We start from the raw sequence: 15698 nt of genomic DNA on the forward strand, positions 1-15698 counted from the left end.
AAAAACCGATTTTTTTACCGCGATATATAATTTAAGTTATGCAAAAATATATATGGATTAACGAAATCGCAAAACTTACGATAGAAAAAATTCAAAACGATTTACCGTATACTTTTTGTTTGATTAATTTTTTATATTATTATCATCTGGGTTCTATCTCTGTTGTGCGCGCAAATTTGAATTGTAAAAAATTCCTTAGATTATATATAACGCGTCTATGAATGGTATCATAATTAAATGCCAACAAATATAAATAATATATATTAGTCCTGTCATTTTAGCATTTTAAATACAATTTTTCAGGAAAGTGCATAGATCAAAATGTATATCGAAATTGGTGCCGCAAGAAAGTTTGGCCATTGCTATTGGAATCCATTTCCGAGATGGTTTTTGAAAATTTTAAGACTTTAAAAATATTTAACAAAATGGGCCAAAAAATTATACTCGAAGGTTTTAGAGTTCGCTGATCACATTTTCGATGTTAGAATTTCGAGATACTCCTCCTCTACTGGAGTAATTCTCTCCCGTTGATCCAAAACAGCAACATTCCGTAAATATTTGACAATAATATGAATTTTGTCAGAATATATCGGAATACTAACTTCGAAATCATGATCAGCGACCCAAAAACCCCCGAGTATACCTTTTTGTCCCATTCGTCCAATGTTTACATATTCGTTTATTTTGACATACCTTTACATCCTTCAGGACCAAAACCATAAGTACCTGGAGCACATTGATCACATTGCCTTCCTACAACTTTATTCTTACACTGACAGAATCCTCCATATTTTTCACATAGTTTACTTATAGATCCAGTGTCGTTACAATTACATGCTAAAAAATAATTATAAAAAAATTTTACTTTAGATAGATGTTATTTTGGTTTATGATTTACAAGGTCTCCAAAAATTTAATTCGAGTAACTGTCTGCTCGCAAGAACAGCTATTAGACAATGTGTAAGCCCGAGAATAAACTACATTGACACAGTGCAAGCAATAGTGAGTTGGCGTACAAAGTTGGGACGAATGCTGTATTTCTTACATTCGCGAATGTACAATTCGTTTCAATATTCGCGAATGCGAATGTTCAATCGCTCGTAAATTGTTATGTATTCACTTAATACATATAATAATACAGTGAATAAGCCGAAAAAAAAATGCCGATAGTGGAAAAGCTGGGAAACAGTACTGATTTTAATGACTCTTTTTGTAACGTATTTATAGGACCTCAAGGAATATTCAGCCAACTTAAACTAATCATAGAGGGGCATAAGGCCCAAGGAAAATATGTAACACAAATTTTTTTTGAAATGCTAATTTTTGCTTAAAATTGTCATCTAGTAAGTTGTTTTGGTCGCTGAATACGAGTCCGATGTCAGATTACACGGATTCTGTCACGTATTCCGAAAATCGTGCCATTTTGGCACAGAATTTCATTTTTTGTCATAAAATAAAACACATAGTATTATTTTGGCACAAAAAAATGTTAAATATGCCGTTGAAAATACTAAATTTTACATTTACACAATTATATCACGAAATAAGCAGTTTCTAGAGACAATGATCAGAAAAAATTTTTAATTTTTAAATACAGGCAAAAATGGCACGATTTTCGAAATACGTGACAGAATTGTTGTAATTTGTCATCAGATTCGTATTTAGCAACCAAAAAATCTACTGGATGACAATTTTAAGCAAAAAATAAGCGTTTAAAAAAATTTTGGGCTACATATTCCCTCCGCTAGAGTCCTATGTCCCTACATGACTAGGTTAAACGTTACAAAACGTTTCATTAAAATCGGTACTGTTTCCCAACTTTTCCATGCATCCCGGCTTATTAACTGTACTATAATTCTTCATTAACGTAAAAGAGTCGTATAAGGCCATTAAAAACAAACCATTCATTTAGTTTTTTTTTTTTAATTTGAGGTAAGTTTGCTATAGATAGGGAATTGCATCTGTTAAACAGTCAAATTTAACTATGATATTAAAAATTGATATAAAAATACGAGTAAAGCACATATTAGTGAAGTTTGAAGTTTTTATGCGATGATATAAAATAATGGTGATGTTTTGTCAAAAACATTCACATGTTAAATAAAATTCGTTAAAAAATATGCGAATATTCGGCACATCACTAGTATATAGTAGTACAAGGACAGACATTACCATTGTCTAAACATATCATGGGGGTAACTATCAATGCAAGTAGGACAGCATCTGGTGTACGAGCTTCTATAAAATTTTATGCTTTACTGCCCAGCCGCATTCTGTCAGCACATAACATAATAGAAGTTAGTGTTCCTCATTCTATATATTGGTCTGCTCTTCGGCTTTTTTTTTAGAAAATTCTATTTAAAGAGAGATAAAACTTACGATATGCTCCATTGAAGATTTGCATACTTGTACTCATATGGTATTTTTTACAAATTTCAGGAATTTGATTTTTCAGAACATCTTTGTACGTAAATTTACAATACTTCTCAATTTCACGGAAACGTGTTTCACTCATATGTGGATCTCTATAAACTGGTAATCGATCTATTCGTGGTATTAATACTAGAGAATCTATTAATATCGATGCACTTGGTGTATCTGTTTCAGTTTTGTAACGTTTTAATTCAATTTCCACTAAGTAATTTTTATCAGTTTCCAAACATGTTGGTGGTAAAATTACAACACTCCGATACGATGGTCGAAATTGTATTGGTGCATTGTCATCAGATGGTTTTGTGTTTGCACACGGGCCATTTGGATCTAATGGCTCGGGTCGAATTATATGTACGACAGCATTTTCCCAAAGATCTGGTTGCTAAAATCATAGAATATATTAATTAAATTAAGGGATATTTTAAGTTTTTTTAAAAATCGATTTTTTTTTTTGCATTTTTGTAGTATTTAATAAGTTTACACTCTAAAAATACACTCTAAAAATTATAAAGTAAAATTCATATAATTTTTGAAGTTTTTTTATAATGTGGGTGGAGTCGGTCACTTCATTCTCATTCAAGTAACGATAGTGTGATCAATTTTACTGCCCGATTAATTATAATTTCTCACACTGCCGCTGCCAGGGCTCGAACCCTGTCGATTCGCGTGACCACGAATCCGGTCTAGCTTTTTTATAACCCTACGTAAAAACGAAGAACGAACTAATGATAGGTAAGTATATTCACTGAATGATTAACTGTCGAAATGTTGTATATTCTATGAATAAAACACAACATATTTCGACCTAAATAAAATATCCATACAACCTTTTGTTGAACAGAAAAAAATTTGTTAATTTTACGAGCACCAAGGCAATTTTACATTAAAAGTTTGATTTTTTTTAATATGAAGTTGGACTAAGTTTAAATCAATTTTGAAAATCTTAGGGAAGGGACGGTTGCCCGATTATTTAAATAAATAAATGAATTTCAAAATAGGCTTATTAAAAACGTTGGTCTTATGATAAAACGGTAGATGGATGATATGTTTTCATGGATTTCCCCAAAACTAGTCGATGGAAATTTAAAAAAAAAAAAAAATTTAATTAAGGATGAATACCATGTCAAATTCGGGTAGTACATCTAATTAATTTTTTAATTAATTTTTATAGAGAATCATACATACTAATATTTTTTTTAGTAATTATAAGTAATTATAAGTATGAAATAATTAATATTGTATCTTTAATTAATTATTTATCATAAAACAAGTATGTAATTTGACTTGAAATTTTCATAAAATAATGTCCTAATGACATTTAAATGACATAAAAGTATGACTTTCCCAAAATTGAACTCAAATATTTCTGCAAAAACCACGGTAAGGACCAATTTTTTTTGCATAAAATAATTCTAAAAAGTGCATAGTTTTCAAAAATTAGTTTTTTTTTTACTTGAGTTCAATTTTACGTATCAAATTTTTTAATTTTGTTCTAATTTAAACTACTTCCGGCAAAAATAACCCGGAGTTAATGACGCTTTCAATTTCGATTATTTCTCTTAAACCCACGGAAAAGTACTATTTTTTTCCATGTAATCGAAAGAGTGGAGTTTATTCTTCAACATACTTTAAATTGAATAAAATGACTTCAAATTTAATATTGGGTATTCATCCTTAAAGCTAAAACTTTAATAAATTAATGACAACAAAAAAGCCGTTGTGTTCGAGTAATAAAGGATGTATAAGCAAGGTAGTGGGAACACAAATTTAAAAAAAATTTATATTTTCAATTTGGATGGTAATTATGTTGAAAATTGAAAATTTTGCTTAATTATTTAGCGTTCGATATTTCGAAAACCAAGGCATATATCGAAAAATTTATTTCTTATTTTTTGTCTACATTCAAAGTTGAAAATAAGGTACAAAATAATTGATTGCTAACCCAAAATCTAAAAATTTCCTTGGTGCTCTTACTATCTTAATTTGTTTGTAACAATTGAACGATCAAAGATAAAAGATCGGAACTAGAGTTAAATGACGTATTATGTTAAAATCTTAATGTTAAAATCTTAATTTTATGCTTCTCGCTGTTTTTGTTCTTTTTGTTCCTTAAAAATTCCAAAAATAACAAAACAATGAAAATTGGCACTAAAAACTCGGCTAATTAGAAAAAAATAATAATTTCATTTGATTTACCTTTGGTTCATATCGTATAACAGTATCATATTCCATGGTTCTCGGTAAATTATCAACGTTGAATCTTAATTTTGAACCTTCTTGTAAATTTTTAAAACCTTTACCAGTCCATGTATTTTCTCGTCCATCTCTAAATGGTTCACGTATTATTATTTGACTGTCCTAAAATTTTAAAAAAATTATTAATTAAATCTTTTAGTTCCAACGTATGAAGGGGCCTGTAAAAACAATATAGTGGATGCGGAAACAATTCAATTTGATCGGATGAATGCGGAAGATATAAACTCAAGAGTATGCATTTCTAAAGAAAAACGAAAAACCTGTCGTCAAAAGATAAGCTAAAACACCAAACCATGTTATTAATTGTCTTTTGGCGGTCAGATTTTCATTTTTCTTCTGAGAAGGAAAGTGAGTTGTTAAATTAGCTCCAAGTGACATTTATTTCAGGAAGATAATTGTTCCAGAGAAATGAAATGTGCATACCGCTTATGACTACTATTAAATATAACAAAGATTGGGGGCACTCGAACCCGATTCTTTGATGTTCCAGCCTCTGTTTTGACGACAGCGCTTTCTTTTTTCTCGGAGCAGATTTTACTACAAAAATCATCTATTTAACCTTTAGCATCAAAATATTTATTGGCAACTGGTAAAGATAAAATAATAAAAATTTCAAATTTTCTAATAAAACAATTGAACACAAACAATTGGCTCAGTTAATTGTTGAAACACCATCTATAAACAGTGTTGATGACGCAATCGTTTGTTTTTTGACGTCACGTAAGTAAAGAAAGATATCCACTGTTAGATAGCCACACATTCATAACTTACCATATAATACATACTATAAAATATGGAACTAATTTGCGCCCCCGTGGATAAACATTGATGTTTCAAAAAAATGTTTTAAATAAAAGTTGTTTATTTATTATGAGGAACATTTTTTACATTTAACTTTGGTTCTATCTCTAACGGTTTACAAGATATCTCCTATGAACCCAAGACCCAATTGAAGATTGATGACAATTGATGTTGCTCATTTACGAACTCGACCTCACTATTTACGTGCTAAGCATGTTATAAAAATATCAGCTTGATATTTCTTTTCGTTTTGGAGTTATCGTTTTTACGGACAGACAGACACACAACCGGAAATTCAATAATTACATGATATTATCAACACCTATACCTACCAAAATTTTGTTGATAGCATCAATATTTTTAAGCGTTACAAACTTGGGATTAAATTTAATATACTATGATATATTTCATAAGTACGTGGTATAAAAAGGACTGGTGCTACTAGAGATGAATCGTGAGGTCCATCTGCTGAGAAGTTCTAGATAGCAGTTGCTTCATCGTAGACCTTTTTAATTCGCCACTGATATTTACTCAATCATTGAGGATGATTAGATATTTTTTCTAATACGGGAAACTCAACTTTCATCATTAATATAGATATAAACTTACCGGACTTCCATCAGCGTCTTCTGCCTCATAAATAATATGTTCCAAAGAGGGTGCATAATAATACTGTTTAGGTTCATCGCAACGTCTGCCTTGAACGTTTTCTCGACACCTACATTGCCCAGTAATAATATCACAATTATTGTCAAACGCGCCACCAGGATCACAATCACACGGTTGACATCCATCTTTGCGTGTTGACAAGCCCCAAAATTCCGGTAAACATTGTTGACAATCACGTCCGGTTACATACCGTTTACATGTACACTCGCCAGTATTTATGTCACAACCTTGATTATCAATTGTACCTAACGTATTACAGGTACATGCTTCGCAGCCATCTGGATTTACTGATGTAAAATTCCAAAAACCATTTTTGCATGTATCACAGCGACGTCCTTCAACATTTGCTTTACAATGACAGCTGCCTGCTTCTTGATTGTTGATTTCGTCGGTTAATGAGTCGCAGATTCCTTGATCCAAAGATCCACTTGGATCGCAATCACACGCTTTAAAGTAAAAAAGTAACTATTATATTAAAATATTTTACACCTCCCAGAAATACAGCCACAAACAAAAAAATGAAATTGTACAACTCACTGTGGGGAACAAATGGAAGAATAAAAATAAGATTACATACATTTCCTCTTCATTTCTTATTATAAAATGGTTTTTATTGAAATGGGATTTTTTTTGAAAACATTTAATATCTCCATAAAAAGGCGGAGAAGGAATTTGGAGAGTTGACATAACCAAAAGACACCAAGCGAGTTCATAGATCATCATAGAGTTCATAACCCCTCCTCTACATCAAATATATAAGAATATATAATCCCAAGGGAAACTCACTAACAGACTGACTGACTGAACTATACAAATTTAAATGGCACTTCTAGACATGAAGAAGATGCGTTTTTTTGCATATGATGCGGATTTGCTTGAAATCTGCGGGAAAATCAGAAAACTTCAACTTTTTCATTGCAACCTCCCGGAAAATCGAAAAAAGATCCACCATAATTACGTATTTCTGTTCTTAGCTACATATTAAAAAGTCTAATCGAAATACTTAAAATTTTTCATCGCTTCTCGCAAAAAAAAAAAAAAAATGAAAAAAGCATGCCTTCAAGTTATCCTTTTAACTTCTTTTTATGCTAGAAAGATTGGATTTTTTGCATTTGGTGGGGAATTTCTTCAAACTAATTAGGTTATTCGATAAACTTTACTTTTTTCATCGCCACCACCTTGAAAATGGAAAAAAATCATTCCCAAAAACCACCCATTTACTACTTTACATGTATTTACTTAGTTAGAAAAGTTTCACAGAAAACCATTTTCCTATCTAATTCAGTGAGATTAGAGTACTCTCTTTCCGCACTGTTTTTGTGGTAATTCCTTCATATAGTTAATTCTCCGTTACGAGCGGCAAAATCTACTTGTCCCATACAAATGCTTCTTTGTTTCTTAATGAAGTAAATTTTGTGCATTCAATAAACCATAGGAGATGCTTACCGCTACCTGCCTCCCCTTCGCCGACGCCCTTGACAATTAATAAATAATATACTCACGTAGACAAGCATCTGAATCTTGGATTCTTCTGGTCGGATCCAAATAATAATATGGTTTACACATTTCACAATGTATTCCCATTGTGTTATGTTGACAGCCATCACATACTCCCCCACTAATATTTCCACTTGCTTGGAAAACGGCCGCATCAAAATGGCAACTTTCCGTGTGGTTGTTGCAATTACAAACTGAAATAAAAAAGTATATAATTTACAAACATTTCCTAATACAGGGTGTCCCTTAATCACCAGACCACTTAGAAATTATGAATTCCTTTCGCAATTCTAAGACAAAAAATCATTTGGTTATCTTCGAGTTGACGCATCTTTAACGATTAAGATATCAATTAATTACCTTTTTTAATTTTAAGAATTTCTCAGCTAATATTAAGAAAACTTAAATTTTTGTAAGAAACATATCTTTTTAAATATATCTTTATAAATTATAGCTCCTGTGTTATTCTGATGTAGGAGCTATATTGTTCTACAGTATCATTCAAATCCATTCGGTAGGAAAAACATTTGTAGAGAAACATATAAAATATATAGGGATAGAAATTGGCTTGGATTGGTAAGAATGATTTAAACAACCCGTTAAATTATGCATAGAGGCAAGCATAGCCGGTATATAATCGAGATTTTAAGAAAATAGTTCAGAATTTAAAGAAAAAAATAACCTAATTATTGTAACTCTCAAATGTGACATGCCCTGTATGTTTAAAATATATACCTATGTGTTAGCAGTTATAATTAGTTTGATACAATCATTCATCGTCAAAAATTTCACAATTATAATATATCAGGATAAGAAAAATAAAGCTACTTACTCTGACAGGCGTTACTCTGTTTTCCGATCGCAGGTTGCCATGGTAAATCATTGTAAAAATCTTCACATTCTTCGCAATTAGCACCTTTTGTATTGTGGACACAAGCACATCGTCCATGAACCATATCAGGTGATCTTGATTCAGTATCATCTAATGGCAGACACATACTTGCATGACCATAACATGAACACGAACCTCGCACAACCATATTTGTTATAGCATAATAATATTTCTCTTGTATTTCAGCCCTATCGTCTAGTAAATCATCACCCAAAGTATGTAATTTCGTAAAATTTATACGTAAATTTGTCATTTTCAGTAAGTCTTGTACTTCTGGTGTATACGGATTAGCTGGTGCCAGTGATTTTAAAAATGGTGGCAAAACTCGGAAGATTACTTCACCGCCAGTTGATGGTGAAACTTTTGAATATCGTGATTCACATATTACGTCTGTGAATTTTTTTATTGTTTCCGTTGGTACACCTGGGAAACTTTCACGACAATCACTCGCAAAATATCGATAAACTTGCCAAGTTTTACCGAAATCATATGATCGTTCGATTAACATGGCAGCTGGTCTAAATGTTTTAAATACGATGATTAAATGTGTGAAATGAAATTCGGCTTCCATATTTAATTGAATGGTTACATTTTCTTTACCATTTTCTGATTGCCACCAAGATTCTTCTCTAGTTCTGAAACAGAAAAAATTATAGACATTAGGCTTAAAAAGTTTAAGATAGTTCAATGACTATCTTCTACATAGTATTTCTGAATTCAGGCAAAACCATTAATAAGGGTCGTAACGAGGATAGATAGCACCGGTGGCAAGTATTTAGATTGCGCCTTATATACAATATCGATATCGGCTCTAACGATTTTGATGAAAATTCGTATACAGATAGTATGTAACATAAAAAATTTATTAAGGCTGGTGACATCCCTGCAGAAACGTCAGAAAACAAAATTTTTCCAAAATATTTACATAGTAGCGTCACCTCGTAAAATTATATTGTAATATATAATATTAATTGTATATCGTTGGCGTGAATCAAATCACTTGTCGATTTTTTTTTGAAAATTTGACATTTTACAGATGGAACTTGTAGTTCCGATAAGTTTAAATTTTAAATAAATGTTGTTGGTGTATACTTTCTGCAGAGGCCCCGATGGCTCTTTGTGCGAAACAGATTAGGTCACCCCTATCGCCAGCATATAAAGGTAAAGGTCTATTTAGCTTTGATACTAATGCCTTCGATTAATCATAAAAGAGCACTTATTAGTAATAAAAAAGCAGTAATTAAAACAGCGCCAAATAATTAAACTACGAATCATAATCATTATAAATTTCTGACATTTCATTAAACATTTTTTATTAGGTAAGTTATTCTGAAATAAATCATAACAAGTTTAAAGATTAACCTCATTCCCAATTTTAATGAAAGCGAAGTATATAAATATTTATAATAAATTTAGAAAATCAACTTTGGTGCCAATAAACATTTTTGCTGAATCGAAATTTAAATAGCAAAACTGGAAATACGAAATAATTGCTTTTTTATCACCTAAATATACACGGTTAAAAAATTTCGCAAACCATATTAAATTATTGTGTGTTAAAAATTAGATCGACATTTTTCCAAAAATACAAGTTTAAGGGCAGTAAAATAAATGCAATCGATGCGATCAAAAGCAGCGCGCCTTTGTATAGATAAAGGCGCTCTAAATAGACATACATATATCAACTTAAGTCATATACCACAGTTTAGTGCCGGAGTGTTTGCTTTTATTTATTTTTTTATATGTTTATATAATTTCGGAGTTCGGAGAATTCTCTATAGTATTTTTTTCTACAAATTATGATATTTATAATATTGTAAATTAATGGGAGCCTTTAACATAATTCGTTACTAACCTTTTGTTTTACGTACAAAACATACTTTTTGTTTTGCGCTTCAATTTCTGTTGCGCCGGTGGCAGATGCCTCATTTGCCACGCCTTAGTTACGGTCATGCGGTTTATATATAACGTAAAATGTGAAGTTTAGTATATAGCACAACAAAATTTAATTAAAAATCATGGTAATAAAGAAAAAATTCAATTATTTAATTTTCCACAGTTATTTATTAATATGTAAAAGCATGGTACCAAAAAGTCGACCTCACATTATGGGGGAAGTTGGGTGGGGCGCGTCTACCCCCTATTATGGTGGGTAGTTGGGGGTTTTAATAAGTTTTTTACAAATTTCAAAAAAACTATGTATCAAAAAAAAAAAGTTCAACTAAAAGTTCAAGCTGATTTATTTGTGCACGTTTTTTTTCGACTTTCTAGCTTCAAAATTGACTGAGATATGCAAATTTTAAAATGGAATTTTTTTGCTCTTCAATCAAATGAAAAAGTATCCAACTTGTAAACCGTTAGAGATAGAACAAAACTTTAAATGTAAAAGTCATTTCTTATAAAAAATTTAACAAGGTTTATTTGAATCATTCTTTCGTCAACATCACTGTTTACCCGCGAAGGTGAAATTTAGAAAAAACTGTTTACTCCATTTTCTCCAAAAGTAAAAAAAAGTGTGTTGAAAATTTTCAGGAAAACTTCATCTAGTGGTTTTGTGAAACATTTTAGAAAACAAAACAAAATTCCAAAAAATAGATATTTCGAAATTGTCGAAAGTATTTTTTTTTTTTTTTAATTTTCTAGAATGTCTCACAAAATTACTAGTTGAAGTTATCCTGAAAATTTTCAACACACATTTTTTTAAATAGTTTTGGACATAAAGGCTACCAAAGTTGTTTCTTAAGTTGCGCCCTGACGGGAAACAGTGATGTTTACGAAAGAATGATACAAATAAAAGTTAATTTTTTTTATAAGGAGTAACTTTTACATTTAAACTTTTGTTCTGTCGGTTTACAAATGGATACTTTTTTGATCGAAAGAGCAAAAAATTTTATTTTAAAATTTGCATATCTCGATCAATTTTGAAGCTAGAAAGTAAAAAAAAAAAAAAACAAAAATGTGCACAATTAAATCAACCATAACTTCTAGTTGAACTTTTTTTTAAATTTGATACTCAGTTTTTTTTTTTAATTTGTAAAAAACTGATTAAAACCAACAACTACCCTCCAAAAAGAGGCTTAGGCGTAACCCTTGAGAGATCAAAATTTTGGTACGAAGTTGTTATTACAACCTAATAGACAACTGTAGAAAATTTTAAAGATACATCAATTTTTTTCTTTTAGATATTTAATTTAATTGTACTAATATAGTTTTGTATATCTATTTATTCATTATTTTTATTTCATCCAGAAAATATAAATAAATTGTTAACCGAAGTGGGTGGATAACGGTTATTGCAGGCAAGTTATTCAAACTATTTTTCATCATGCTAGGTTAAGTCAATAACAACAAGAAACTATTTTTTCCAGAAAGAGAATATTTCCTCAGGTCAAAATAACAATTTTTTAATAATTTAATTTTGAAAGGTACAGAAAAAACTGCCATATTTTATCGATTTAAGGTATGATTTGAGACGCTGCACTTGAAAAGAATTCAAATATTGAATGGTTCGAGTTAATTTTTAATCGGTCCGGCAATGTATTTTCGTAGAAGTTTAACACCGCCGACTTAGAGGTCATGGAAACCATCGGGAAAATTAAAAAGCGCGGTTCAAAAAAATGAGTATTCATCAAAATTTTGTTTGGAAGGAGATATTTGATAAAATATTGCGATGATCCAAAAATCGATCCTGTAAATGTGTCAGAAACAAATCGATGTTACGGTATAAAGATTCAAATCCGGAAATATTATTCAATTTAATCACTCTGTACAATCGAGCGTTGAGTCTATTTCGACGCGAGTCTCGCATTTGATATTCACATTTTGATTTTCAATGTCCATAGTCAATAGTCTCAAGATTCAAAATCAATAAATTTAAACAAATGTAGAAACAGCTTTAACAGCTGATTAGTCAGTGGAATGCGTTTCATAAATGACTGTAATTAATTTTAGCATGGTAAATTTTTGCAGGATTCCGTTTAAAACATGCTCCTGAACGTAAAAGTGCAGGTTGTCGATGGGTAACTCGGTAGGAGATTGTTTAAACTAATTTTTTTAAACAAATAAGTAATATTGACGGAATCGCCTCGGAAAATTTTTTATCATATCACTGGGGTCAAAATTTTCAAAAAAGTTACTTTTTGTTTTTCCTCTAAACCTTCAGTTTTCGAGTGATAAATTCTTTAAATTTGAAAAAACGGGATTTTTACGATTTTCATCCCATAAAAAGTGTATGAAAAAATAATATTGTTAATATGTATGAAATTTTTTTTTTTAGTGTAAAGCTTACTCAACAACATTCCGCAAAAATTTTGAATAAATGCATTTTAAGTGCTTGATTGTTAATTGTTAACATAGCGCACGAAAAATTATCCTGCAATAGATTTTCTGATCTATATATGCAAGAAAGATGGGATTTTCAACAATCGATTCGAAATAAAGTCAAATTAAGAGAAAAGTTCGAAAAATTTCCTTTTCCACAACACAATCCCCCTGAAAATCTCAAAAACCATTTTTCCAATTTTCCGGGGGGTTGGGTTATGGAAAAAGAAATTTTTCGAACTTTTCTGTTAATTTGACTTTATTTTGAGTCGATTGGTTAAAATTCCATCTTGCTAGTCCATGAAAACAGAAAATTGTTATTGTTGGGTGGTTTTTCGCGCGCTTTGTTAATAATTAATAATCAAGCATTTAAAATGCAATTAGGCCAAAATTTGCGATGGATCCGAAATGCGATATGTCCTATGTTGCTCATTTACTTACTCAATCCCACTTTTTACGTTTTGAGCACGCTATAACATTGTCAGCTTGATATCTCTTTTCGTTTATGAATTATCGTGCTGACAAACGAACGGACAACCGGAAATGGACTGCTAAGGTGATTTTATGACGTATTACACCTATACCAAAATTTTGTTCATAGCATCCATATTTTTAAGCGTTATAAACTTAAGACTAAACTTAGTATACCTTGATATATTTCATATATACACGGTATAAAGTCAAAAAATTCAAATCAATCTTGCGTTTTTTGTTTTTAAAAAAAACGCAAGAGTTTAAAAAAAATCATTTCAATTAGGACCAAACAAACACCTTCGAAAATTTAATACAACGCATAAAAAAAGTTGAATGCTATGAACATACTATGGCTACGAAATATTTTATACCGAAATTTAAACAGTTAAGGTAGTACGAGCGCCAAGGCAAATTTAGACTTGTAGTTAATTATTTGTACCTTATTTTCAACTTTGATGATGCATTTTTTTATAACTTCATGAATTTAGAGGAAAAATAAGAATAAAATTTTTCGATATCTGCCTTGCTTTTCGAAATATCGAAAGCTAAATAATTAAAATTTTTAATTTGAAAATTATTCCAAATATCGATAAATTTTATTCTTACTTAATTATTATTCTTCTTAATTTTTCGTCTTACATTGTCAAGATATAACATAATTCACCATCAAAATAGAAAAAAAATATTTTTTTTAAATTTCTGTCCTCATTAATGTGCTCATACGCCCTTAATTAGTCGAACACAACGGATTTTTTTGTTTTCAATAATTTATTAAGGTTTTAACTTTAATTTTAATTTTTTTGAGAAATCTGTGAAAACATATCACCCATTTACCGTTTTCCCATAGGACCAATAATCGGACACCCCTCCCCTAATTAAAGGGAGCACCCCCCCCCCCCCCCTCAGAATTGATAGATATAACATAATTCACCGTCAGAATAAATAAAAAATATTTTTTTTAAATTTGTATCCCCATTACAGTGCCCATACATCCTTAATTAGTCGAAGACAACGGGCTTTTATTGTTATCAATAATTAAAGGTTTTAACTTTAATTTAAATAGTTTTTTTTTTTAATTTCCACCTACTAGGTTTGGGGAAATCTATGAAAACATATCATGCATCTACCGTTTTCCCATAAGACCAATATTAAATATGGCTACTTTTGAAGTCATTTATTAATTTAAGTAACCGGGCAACCTCCCCTAAAATTTTCAGACATGATTTAGACTAAGTCCAACTTCATATAAAAAAATCAAGCATTTATCCAAAATTGCCCTGGCGCTCGTACGTCCTTAAACAGTTAAACAATTTTTCTGTTAGGTATGCGTTATGTACTTATGATGTAAGGGTTTATCAACGTATGTAAGAGTGTATGATCTCATCGTAATGTTTTTTTTTTTTTTTTTTTTTTTTTTTTTTTTTTATCTTTCAAATTGAGAAGGTCTTTTTATCAAACAGTCATCCCACTTTCCGTTTTTGTTTATCTCAGCAGATGTGGCAATCGCATATTGTACAGTGGTTCTGTGTAAGTAGTAAATAGTTATTACTATGTTATAATATTTCTATCTATGAACTAATAAAACATTTGGTTTGACTTATAACTACTGACTATTCAATATATTTTTACTTAATTTTTAATACATTACAAACAGTTACTCGCCAGATTCGCTGGATAGTTCAAACTTAATAATTTAAACAAAAAGTCTTCAAAAAAACAAAAAAAAATTGTGTAAGATAGTTTGTTACTCAAATCACGGAATAGTCCGGGCAAAATTCGTCTTTGAACATGGTTAATTTTCGCATGGAAAATTTTTGCAGGGTCTCGTTGAAACATGCTCATGAACAAAACTTTTAAGTGCAGGTTGCCGGTGGGTAGCTCGGAAGAATGACTAATATTGACCGAATCGCTTTGTAAACACTTTTTTTCGAGTAAAAAATTCGTAAAATTTAAAAAAACGCGATTTTTACGATTTTCTTCTTTCAGAAAACCTGTGAAAGGTGGTGCTTCACTGTTAATTGTTAAGAGAGCGCGCGAAAAATCACCCAAAAATATCGATTTTCTGTTCTATACATGCTAGAAAGATGGGATTTTCACCAATCGACTCCTAATGAAGTTAAATTAACAGAAAAATTAGAAAAATTTCATTTTCCACAACGCAACTTCCCGGAAAATTGCAAAAACCGTTTTTATAATTTTCCGGAGGGTTGCGTTGTGGAAAATTAAATTTTTCGAACTTAAAAATGGCTGAAAAATAACTAAAAAATGGAAAGCGTTGGGAATTTGAGACTCTAAAAACGCACTTCTTGGAAACCAACTACATATCGTAAACGCTCTACCTTAATATTGAATGGCT

General features: G+C 30.7%; 1 protein-coding gene across 1 annotated transcript in view; it reads right to left on the reverse strand.

Moving 5' to 3' along the window:
• Nucleotides 1-15698, reverse strand: part of LOC123302316 (laminin subunit beta-1) — a 63253-nt gene that overhangs the window by 19573 nt on the left and 27982 nt on the right. Inside the window, exons 5-10 of the mRNA XM_044885192.1 lie at nt 8489-9183; nt 7662-7850; nt 6100-6605; nt 4630-4791; nt 2380-2815; nt 694-837 (exon numbers count right to left, since the gene is read on the reverse strand). Of these exons, the coding sequence (XP_044741127.1) occupies nt 694-837; nt 2380-2815; nt 4630-4791; nt 6100-6605; nt 7662-7850; nt 8489-9183 (2132 nt within the window). The remainder of the gene's footprint in view (nt 1-693; nt 838-2379; nt 2816-4629; nt 4792-6099; nt 6606-7661; nt 7851-8488; nt 9184-15698) is intronic.

This window comes from Chrysoperla carnea, chromosome X, assembly GCF_905475395.1.
Source record: "Chrysoperla carnea chromosome X, inChrCarn1.1, whole genome shotgun sequence".
Lineage (NCBI taxonomy): Eukaryota > Metazoa > Arthropoda > Insecta > Neuroptera > Chrysopidae > Chrysoperla > Chrysoperla carnea.